The 11,501-nt window shown below is 39.3% G+C and overlaps 1 protein-coding gene across 1 annotated transcript in view; it reads right to left on the bottom strand.

Moving 5' to 3' along the window:
* Nucleotides 1-11,501, bottom strand: part of LOC107288151 (rootletin) — a 96,955-nt gene that overhangs the window by 17,599 nt on the left and 67,855 nt on the right. The window contains exons 24-29 of the mRNA XM_015816737.1: nucleotides 10,327-10,565; nucleotides 10,060-10,219; nucleotides 9,335-9,502; nucleotides 7,933-8,284; nucleotides 6,683-6,867; nucleotides 1,249-1,369 (exon numbers count right to left, since the gene is read on the bottom strand). Of these exons, the coding sequence (XP_015672223.1) occupies nucleotides 1,249-1,369; nucleotides 6,683-6,867; nucleotides 7,933-8,284; nucleotides 9,335-9,502; nucleotides 10,060-10,219; nucleotides 10,327-10,565 (1,225 nt within the window). The remainder of the gene's footprint in view (nucleotides 1-1,248; nucleotides 1,370-6,682; nucleotides 6,868-7,932; nucleotides 8,285-9,334; nucleotides 9,503-10,059; nucleotides 10,220-10,326; nucleotides 10,566-11,501) is intronic.

Here is an 11,501-nt window from a genome sequence, read left to right as displayed (position 1 = left end):
AAACCATAGGCAGCTTGCTCTGATACCTGAATAATTATAGTCAAATTATAATTAATCATTTCTCATGAATGGCAGAATCCCCAATGAGGCATTCATTTATTCATGAGGCTAAATGATAAAAACAGCCATTCGTGCAAAAGACCCTCAGGTGGCCCTTCCTTTTCCTAACCCCTTCCAGCACCCACCTGTACAGACAGTCCTCAACTTATAACCACAATTGGGCCTAGAATTTCCATTGCTAGCAAGGCGTTTGTTAAGTGAGTTGTGCAGTTGCAGTTTTACCATGGTTGTTAAGCGAATCACTGCAGTTGTTAAATGAATCACGTGATTGTCATGTGAATTAGGCTTCCTCCATTGACTCTGCTTATTGGAAGCTATCTGGAAAGGTCACAAATAGCTACCACACGATCCCAGGACATTGCAACCACCATAAATACATGCCAGCTGCCCAGTGCCTGGATTTTCATCATATGGCCATCGGGATGCTGCAACAAACATAAGTGTGAGGACTGGTTGTAAGTCACTTTTTTCAGTGCCGCAGCAACTTTGAACAGTTGCTAAATGAATGGTTGTTAAGTCGCTAACTACCTGCATTAGAAAATTAGGCTGGAGCTTCACATGCTTAACAGTGGTAGAATTACAATTTCCATCTAATAAGAATTGCCTGACATTGATTTACAATATTTTGGTATATTAAAAGCACAGGCCCTATATGATATTTGCTTTTGTTTTGTTTTTAAAGATGTTAGGAATGCCCACTTGAGTCATGAGGAGTAGACATGATTTATAAGTATATGTGACTAATTCCCAACATTTGCTTTTTAAATGACAAGCAGCTTTCTGAGCTACCATTTTAAGAAGAAAAGCAATTAAAGCAGAGATAAGCTTAATCCTCTTCCTGACCTCTCTCCATGTCCTGAATCTGCTGCTCAGTCCAGATATGAATGTCTAAATCCACAAAATCTTGATCCGTATGTGGAAAAAAGCAAATTCAGAGCAGAGAAACATCTGGCATAGAGATCAAACATCTGCCCTGATATCAATATTCTTTCACTTAAAGCAGCAGTCTCCCTGCAGCTTTTAAAAAAATTTAGAGCTTCATTTCACTTGCTTTCTATACAACTTGCCCCATAACTGTAATTTTTATCCAACTAAACAAGCAAAGAACTAGAGGAAAAAAACAGATAGGCGAAGAAATTTTTATGAATGAAGAGATAAAGTAAGAGAAGAAGAAGAAAAAGAACAGACCTTCCTCACTGTCTGCTAAAAACTTCTGGAGTTGCAGGATACGGCTTTGTGTTCGGTCACGATCAGCCTCCAATTCATTCAGCTGATGACTCATATTCATCACCTGAATTCTTAGATCATCCTGGAACCAAGAGATATGGACATATTCATGATATCCTTGGCTTGTCACCAGGGAAGATATAAAACTTAACCAGGACACATTTATTTTTTAAATTTATTTTATACTGTGTATAATTTGCTTTATTGAGCCACAAGGGTACTTTTTAACATGGACAACTGTTGAACAACTATATAATCCACCTTGAAAAACAACTTGAAAAACAATACATATCCCAAAATCAACAATAACATTAGATAAAACAAATATTAAAATTAGAGCAAAGTAACTGCATTTTCAACAAATGATAAATCACTAGAAATCAGACTATTATCATAAACATCAGCCACAATATTGCCAGTGATTTCTCAGATAAATAATTTGCAAATGAGCTAGTTTTTACTGTTTTTACGGTTCTTTATACATAAGCAAGCATTAAATATATATTGTCATACTCTAAACTTAACTCAAATGGTTTTCTTGTCTTAAAAAAAAACCAGATGTCATGTTTCACACCTGTAACTGAAGACACCTTACTGAATTGTTTGGTATGAAAGAAGTAGCCCTTAATATTTTAGAAATGTTAGTGTTGCTCAAGTCTTAGACAGAAATAGACTACCTGCTATGAATGTCAGACTATTAATTTGACTCTTCCTTTCTGAAAGTATGGCCTTGCCTACCCCAAAGAACTAAACAGTTATCATCAATGTTTGCTTAGCCAAAATGCTTTGGATTTGGAAGTGATAAAAAGAGGGAGATCTGCAGACTCCTGGTGCCTGGAGACATTCATATTACCTGCTTAATTGATTAAATTTACATTTAAATTAGTTCTTATCCCATTTTCCTCAATGTGGAAGTGAGGGGTCAATAGCTACCATCCCGCCTCATTGCATAACCTGCCCGAAAAGGTCTATCTGAGGTAGTTTTCACAGGCACTGGAAAATAACAGCATATCTCAATTTCAATCTGTGTAATTCAGAAAAACTATCACTGTACAAATTAAATCCAAATTAAATCCAAATCAAGTACAAATTAAATCTCTGAATCCTCTTGAAGCCAAGGCTAGAGGCCTTGGAAACAATTGCTACTAACATATTTTCAGTCAATCAAAATACCTCCAGTTTGAGGCTACATAGCTTTCTTTACAACTAAGCCCATGCTATGAAATTTACTTCCTGAGCAAATTAAGTTTACTTCCTGACTGACTGGTAAAACTAAGAACACTAAGTTTCTTATAGCTCATAAAGTGTTAACTGAAACATGTTGTTATTGTTTGTAGATAGTTTTTGCTTTTTTCCCCTTTCTGGTTTACACAAGTTAACAATAAATTCCAGGATCTTGGTGGACAGGACAACAAAGCAAGGAATGTTTTAAATGTGATGTAGCCCAGAATTAACTGATTTCTTCATTTGTCAGAAAGGCTGTTGGATGATCTGATGCTATGATTATTGTGACAAGCCATGTTTTTTTAATTATTCTAGTACAGTATAAATATTTATTCATTTTTACAAGAGGCATGCTTTTGAGCAATAAATAGCACATGACAGAGAAAGGGCTGAACTGCCCTTGAATGTTGCTAAACATATGTCTTGGGAGTCAACTTGGGGTCACAATAAGTTAGGCTGGCTCATATGATCCCTGTAAAATGGAGTTAGAATAGTTAGATGATTTTCAGTTCTAGATAAATGAACTGGAAGGAATTTTGAATCTCGCTCTCTGGTTCACAAAACTACAGATGCAATTTTTAAGAAACAATATTCCTTTATAAACTCTCTGCTGAAAAAACAACAACCCAACTATAGCGAAAAGATGTGTACTTCATGCTAAGCCAAAACCAAACAAAATCTTTAATACTATTGTGTGATATATCAACCCAACCATAGCAGAGATTGGATTGGAACAAAAGTCTTTTATCCCCAAAGTAACATTTTGTACCTAACAACACTGCTCTTTTTACAGATTTTATTTACTTCTTGTTCATACCATGATCTTATGCATGTAAATTATCTTATGTCATGTATATAAATAGCACTGCATTGCAGTGGTTCCTCTACTTCCTTTATCAACAGTTCCAGTTAGTGCTAGTGGGGCAGGAGAGATCATGCTTAATCCCTTGTGAAGTGCTGCATGGGCCAGTTTTCTCCATCTGCTATTTAACGTTTACAAGAAGGCACCAGGCAAGATCATCAAACGTTTTTTGGGGTTGGTATTATCAAATGTAAGGTGCAAGCAACCAGAACACTCATAAATAACCTCAGATTGAAAATACTGTATATTGTTCATCAGCTGCACTGCAATACAGTGCCACAAGAATCTCACCAGATTGCTTGCCTTCCCCTGGGACTGAGCAGATAAGGCTTCATGGATTTGGGAGGAGATCATGCTTATGCTGTTTGTGGCTATGCAACAATTCCAAGCTAGGCCCTCACTTGATTCCTCCTGCCAGCCTATCTGGCAATTCTCCAATATCAATATGTTTATAATACCCAATTCTACATTGCTACCCCAGGCTGGTGTTACCATTGAAGTCTCAGTCCCTGAAAGATGGTTGGGGAACAATAGGCTTAAACTGAATTTTAATAAAATTGAATGACTATTTCTCCATTAGGGTTACTGTCTGCTCCAGTAGAGTCTCTTGATAGGGAAGTACTATTCATAAAGATACAAGACTGGGGATTCTTCAGGAATAGCAAGTCGATGCTGTGGCTGCTGGGGGTAGGGTGGGAAGACTTTTCCTAGCTTTGGCTAGTAAATCAGTTATAAGTTTACTTGGAGTGGGGGGATCATGTTCTCATCACCACCTGCTTAGATTAAAGCAGGGGTGTCAAACTGCCAGTCCGCGGGCCGGATGCGTCATGCCAAAACCACGCCCACCCCATTGCCAGCAATGGAAAAAAACTTGCGATACATTGCGACATGTCACGTGATGTTGCGAGTTTGACACCCCTGGATTATAGCAACATGCTCTGCATAGGGCTACTTTGAAGATCAGTGGCCTACAAGATCAGTGACAATGGCCTACAACTGAACACTGTTTGCTGATGGGAGCAACTCATTGCAAGCCCTAAACTGGATGCTAATAGGCTTCTGGATGCAAATTAAAGTCATGGTACTATTCCATAAAGCCTTACATAATTTGGTGCCTAGTTATTTACAGAACTGCATTCTCTAACTCAGTGGTGGCGAACCTATGGCACGCGTGCCAGAGGCGGCACTCAGAGCCTTCTCTGTGGGCACACACACCATGCCCCAGAGATGGCAACTGTCCCTCTTCAACCAGCTGCCTGCTAACTCGCTGAGGTCCCACGTGGCCAGATGCATCCCGGCACGACTGGTTTCCCTCCCTCCCGTCCCTCCTGGCCTTGCATGCTCTCCTTTTCCTGGGCACGACCCACTACATCGCCTCCTCAGCTGTTGGCCGGCAGCTTCTCTGAACTGCTGGCAGCGGGCTGCGGAGCCCCGGAGTGTGCCGGTCAAGGGCCGGCAGGCTGTGGCTGCTGATGGACGCCATTGGCCCCCATGCGCTTGCTGGCCTCTGTGTGCGGGGGCCGATGTTGTCAGGCAGTAGCTGCCCTGGCCCTTGCCTTGACCCATGGCAATGGCACCCCCAACCTGCCTCACCTTACCCCGCAGGATGAGCCTCCTGCCCACCGCCCCACCTGCCAGAGACCCCCTGGATCTCCCCCAACCCTGCCCACTCCCACAGGCGTCCCTCCCCATGAGCAACATTGAGGTGACTACGCCTACCTTGGCCACACCCACCCAATCTGCCATGACCACCACAGCCACGCCCACCCAATGGGCCACGCCCATCTGGCACCCGGCAATAAATAAGTGGGTTTTGGGTTGCAGTTTGGGCACTCAGTCTCTAAAAGGTTCACCATCACTGCTCTAACTGGAATGGACCTGACCAGCTTGATTTACCAGGAAAAACTACTAGTAATATAGTAGTTAAGGAATTTGGGGGAATGAGAGTGGCAAAACATGATTATGCTATTTTTCAGTGGTTGCATCAGTTTTTTGGAATGGTGTCCCAATGGAAATCTAGTTGACCTCCACTCTGCTTACCTTCTAGAAGCTCCTCAGATCAGTTTCCTGCTTTATTTGGTTTATTGGTTTAATTCATTTAATATAATTACTAATTTTCCAGTAGTATTTGTGTACTTTTTATTTATTTATATGGTCTTTTTATTGCAGATTTGTTTATTATTTCTTATGTATCATCTGTACATCATCAAAAGTCCTTAAGGATTTGATTCTTTATGAATGTTGATGATGATGATAACAAAGATGGAGGTTATCACTGCTAAGACATAGCATTACATAAAATAATCCCTTTTTGCTCTGAGTAAAAGAAATGGACTAATTTATTTGTTGCATATTTTAAGCTATTATTGGCTTTGATCCAGAATGACTAGGTAGATTTATGTGCATAATGCTCTCTATGCTTTCAAATAATCATGCTGAAACTTTGATAATAATTTCTGGTAAACGCCCTTAAAACTAACAGGATGCTGAAAAAAAATATGGCATATTATTTCAAGTGGATGCCTAAAACACATGCTTAAGGGATGCATTCGTACATATGCTGAATAGCAGAACAGAGACTCTAGTGCAGGGGTCTTCAAACTTGGCCCTTTTAAGACTTGTGGACTTCAACTCCCAGAATTCCTAAGCCAGTGTGTCTGGCTGAGGAATTCTGGGAGTTGAAGTCCACAAGTCATAAAAGGGCCAAGTTTGAAGATCCCTGCTCTAGTGCATAATTCCAGACCTATTCTATTTATGTCTTAAGCATACTTCCTAGTACTTAAATGTTACTACTTCAGTAAGTCCATAAGTAAGTCTCAATTTTTGTACATTGAATTTCAACCTTAGAATAGTCCACTTTTTCTCGATAGATCCAATGAATGAAGGAACTGAACAAAGATTTGAAAGAATATGGATAATCTGGTGGAAATCAGTGGATGATGCATCTAAAACCTATTTTTAATAGTCACCTAATTGTAGATTTTATTTTTTTCTCGTTCAATTGATATGAGGACTAATGTTTATCTATATTAAATTCTTTGTATGTACAGTAAAATATAAACAGAAGCGCAAAAATAAAGGCACTATTTTGCCACAACTCCTTAGCATTAGTTTTATTAAAATAAAATTGACTTGCACTCAATTGTGATAAATTAGTGAATGTTCTCTTATAGTTTTATAAAACACCAAATTCATAGCTATGAGTTTTTCAAAGTTCACAAATTTATACCATCTAAATCTCAATATCCTTATCATATTCTCCAGATCCTTATGGAGGTAGATATATTTGAAAGGGAGGTCCTTGCTTACCCTCTCTCTTTGGGTGTCCCGCAACTCCTGAAGGAAGTCCTTCAAAGCATCTCGAACTACTTCTGGATCAATTTCACTTGTGCTTTGCTCTCCCCTGAGAGGAGATGGTTGATGAAATGGTGAACGGGAGCGGCTCCTTTCAGGTGATCCAGTGCGAGACGCAGGTGTTTGGCGTCCACTGGTTCCTATAAAAAACAACAACCAAACACTTGCTTGGTCTCAGTCAACAGACAAGGTTGAATGGGATTTCAAGAAGAAAAGACTTCACAGACAACATTATTTAGGATTTATTTACTCATTTAGTTAATAAGGTTATCTAACAAGATGATATTTTGGGATTGCCGCGAGCTTTCTATTGCCTAAGGCAGGGGTGTCAAACTCAATTTCACTGAGGGCCGCATCAGCATTGCGGTTGCCCTTGGGGGGCAGGGTGGGTGTGGCCAGAGTGGGTGCAGCCTACTGGGTGGGTGTGGATGGAGTGGGTGTGGCCTACCAGATGGGCGTGGCCAGTTCTACATCATTCGCGTCAAGGGTGCCTGTGGGTGCCTGAGCAGGAGTGGGACAGATCTGAGGGTCTCTGGCAGAAGGGGGTGGGACCGGGGCAAATGCCAAGGCATGGTCCACCGGGGCAAGTGCCAAGATGGCCACCACAAAATTGTACATTGGCTCCCGGCTGGCCTGGGCCAGGGCCAAGGCAGTGGGGGCCGTTCCCTCACTGTTTCCAGGATAGCTTCGCGGGCCACATGAAACCACTTTGCGGGCCGCATCTGGCCCCCGGGCCTTGTGTTTGACATGTCTGGCCTAAGGAGAGAACTTTACCATAATTAGCTCCCTACATCTTTTCAGATGGCTATAGCACCACTGTCCACAAAAGCTTTCAAACTGCCTCTCAGCTATGATTTTTCTTTTTGAATAAGGTACTTAAGCAGCTACTAAATACATAGTTTTAATTAACGTACTTTTCAAATTTTCTTTGTAGTTTGTAAGTCATGATTTATGGATTAGTGCCATGAATCAATTATGATTTATTCAATAAATCATATTTTAAAGCTATGGTATTATACAATATAAAAACTAACCTGTTGGTTTAATGTTAGATCAAAATATAGCCATTATCCAATTGTTTGTTGGTTGGTTATTTCATTAAATTTATTAATCTATTATAATATCTATTATAATACCCACTCCAACAGGCTCTGAGTGGCTAACCTAACTTAGCCCATAGCAGTGAGGAGAATTTACAAAATAACCTTTGACTGGAGAGGAGGATCGTTGGGGAGACGGACTCCGGCTGCCAAGTCCCAGTGTGCGACGGAGAGTGGAGTGGAGTGCCACTAACTTCAGCTCAACCTCCCTCTTGGCTGCTTCAGTTTTGGCTAGTTCTGTTTCTAAGCCATGGATGCATCCCTCACAGGTGCTGAGGCGCAGCTGGAGATTTTCGTTTGTCCTGCTTGCTTCCTGAAGCTTCACCTCCAGGCTATGGAGACCATCCTTCCACTTCTTCTCCTTGATGCAACTCTCTGCAAGGCTATGCTTTAAATCCTGCTCTTGAAGCTGGAACTTCACCTCTGCAGAAGACAGTTTTTTCTGCAAGTTCAACACCTGGAAGGAAACAAAATCACGAGGGCAATGTATGTATGTTGCTCCCATCTCTTCAAGGACCCTGGCTCAGGAATTTGACAATATCTGTCAGTGCAAAGAAATCTATGGTAATATTACCAAAAGGTATCCAATAATTTATACCCACCCACCTACTATTAACCAGTTACACAATCCTGACATTTTATCCAATTGTAAACCGAGGTTATATCCTGTTTGAATAATATTTATTTATTTAACTTCCACACACATTTTAATAAGATTGTTATAACATTAATTGTGAGTCACAAGGTAACATTTTGCAATAAATCATTGTTCAAGAATGCTCTTTCAATATATTATGCTATTTCTAATGTAAGAAAATTCTTTTGAGCAATGAACATGGTACATAACTAGTTGGACATAAATAAAAAAAATAAATTTTATACTTTATACTTACAAAACAAATACATATACTTATAAGTGTATATGATACTTTTACTATCTTCCATAAACTCCCTAATCATGTACTATTTTCTATCCATTAATGACTTTGCAAAAGTAATCTAATCTAATCTAATCTAATATATCTGTAATTCAGCAGATAATAGAACCTGGTTGATTTTGTCTGGGCTTAGAAGCAAAGCAGCATTGGGCCTGGTAAGTATTTGGATGGGAGAAATTCCAGAAACTTCCACAGCTGTAGTTTAAATAGGGAAATGGAGAAAAAATAGTGGCAAATTATTTCTTAGTTTATACTATTGCTAAGAAAATTGCATGGATGGACCATAATTCTTTTTCTGCCATCAGTTTTCTATGTTTCTATTTTTCTGTAAGTCACCAAGTCAACTTCAGCTCAAAAGGACACTTCACCTTCACTACACATAAAATTACTGTATTATTATATGTGTTGGTCTTCACAATTACATCCTTACCCTATTGAATATGCAGTTTACCAAACATTTTATTTCTATTGCATTCTTTCACAAAATGCTGCTTTCTTTCATTGTTTCAACTTATTCTTCAATTCTTCTTTCATGAAATAATCACTCCTTGCTATTATCCCATTGTTACCTCCTTATGAGCAGAATCATGGCCAATCTCCAGAACGGATATCTTCTGTTTAAGATCCAGAACCTCTTTGCTGTTCTGCTGCTCCTGCTGTTCTTTTTGCATCAACTGATGTTGTAATTCAGTGACTTCCTGGGTTTTCTTGCTGTTCTTGTTCTCCAGGGACTTTACCTATGCAGAAACAATTTGAGTGCAGCCATTCTCCAGTGCAGAATCTATGTTTCAAACTCCCAAATTATATGTGGAATTTTCTGCATAAAACAATTATTGCCATGCTTGGTAACTGCTTCTAACTACCATGATTGACCATATCATACCCCAATCGTAATTTAGCTCTAATTTAGCTACTAGATTCTTCAGCAAGAAGATGCTGCCTATTTGTTGTATATGTATCATGATATCAGAAAGGCCTGAAAAGGAAAATAAGTTATAGGGACAAAACTATATCATAATTGAGGAGACAGAAGAGAGGAGAGAGGTATTACATGCAGAAATGATATAGGATACTTTCCAAAAGATTTTAAAATAATAGCAAGAATTGTATTTGGAGTGGTGCTACTGCATCTGCCATAGTTCATACTTACTGGAGGTACCAGTCTCAGGAGTTAACAGTAATGTCAAATACATCCTTCCTAACCTCTATCTGATCATGTCAAGTGTTTCCCTCCATTAACCTGTTATATTCTTGGACCTGAACTGAACCATGAGAAAGTCTGTTTGTAAGCTACCTCTCTGCGCAGCTCCTGAAGTTCCCTTCGGGCTTCCATGTGTGCCTTCTCTACTTCCCGTAGATTTACTCGGAGCTCTCCCATCTCTCCCTCAATTGCGGCTTTTGCTTCTTCCAGAATGGCAATTTTCTGTTCTCGTTCTTCCTTGATTCTCTGCAGTCTACAAGAGGTCAAGTGTTTATTATCAGTCATCTCTAAAATCACTATGTCTGTTCCATCAATGTGTATGAACTTCTTCTCACAGCCCAACACTGTGCCAAATCTGACCTGAGCCTCTCATTCTCTGTTTTTTTGACAGCTGCTCTGAGGTCACCATTGGACTTCTGAAGTGCTTCCTTTTCTCTGTTCTCATCTGCTACAGCCCTGTGAAATTCCAGTAGCTCTTTTTGTCGCTGATCACAAGCTTCTTCCGATTCCTGTAGTCTCTGGTGAAGCTCAGTGAGTTCTTTGTGAACATCTGCATAGGTATCTTCTGCCAAACGTAATTGGGCTTTGAGCTGTTCTGCCTTTAAGAAAAAGCTACAGTACATCAATTTTAAGGCACTTTGGAAAATAATCCTAATGACTTCAAGAGAATTTACTCAAGGGGAATTGATATTGGTGTAGTTCCAGGGTGAGATTGGGGGCACAACACATAGTTAAAGGCACCATGCATATGTTATTAGGCATCTACTATCCAGAAATAATACGGTCCTGGGATCCTTGGTGCTCTCTGAGCTTGGTTGTTTTCTTGCAGATGTTTCATTACTAAACTAGATAACATCATTAGTGCTAGGATGGACTAGGACTAGCACCGATGATGTTACCTAGTTGGAATGAAACATCTGCAATAAAACAACCAAACTCAGAAAGTATCAAGGACCCCATTGTTCAACCATAAAACACAAATATTTGCTTCTATCTATATCATATGGTTAATATGCAGTGGATTGCAGTCTTGACTGATTAAAGCATGCAGATGAAAAATTGATCTCCAGAGGGAAAGGCACACATCTGCAATTTAGTACAATTTGCCCCTGCTTGATGCCCTCCAACTACATTGAACTTCAGCAACCTTTTTATTTTATCTATATTTAAACAAAGGAAGTATTTAAAATGCAGGTTTTGGGGAAATATAATCCTAATCTAAAGCCTAACACAGAATTGGTAACATATATTATCTAAAGGGAAAAGTAGCAGTAAAAAAATCTATTATCCACATATACTAGAATTATATATATGTCTACTAAGATGAAAGTTGTTCAGTAGGACTTACTTTTGAATGTAAGTTTATACTGTAGGATTTTACTGACTTCCTTTTTAAGTGAGAAATGAGTCATAATGACATTTCACTGTCTGAAATATTAGATAAAAATTTCCTAATGAAAATTTGACCTACCTTTCATACTGTTACTAAGGTAGTTTGTAGCTAATATTTTTGTCAGGCAAATAATATTAATGGA

Source organism: Protobothrops mucrosquamatus, unplaced genomic scaffold (assembly GCF_001527695.2).
Source record: "Protobothrops mucrosquamatus isolate PMUCROS unplaced genomic scaffold, P.Mucros_1.0 scaffold488, whole genome shotgun sequence".
Classification (NCBI taxonomy): Eukaryota; Metazoa; Chordata; class Lepidosauria; order Squamata; family Viperidae; genus Protobothrops; species Protobothrops mucrosquamatus.
Note: the sequence above shows the minus strand (reverse complement) of the source record. Positions and strands in the feature narration are given on the sequence as shown.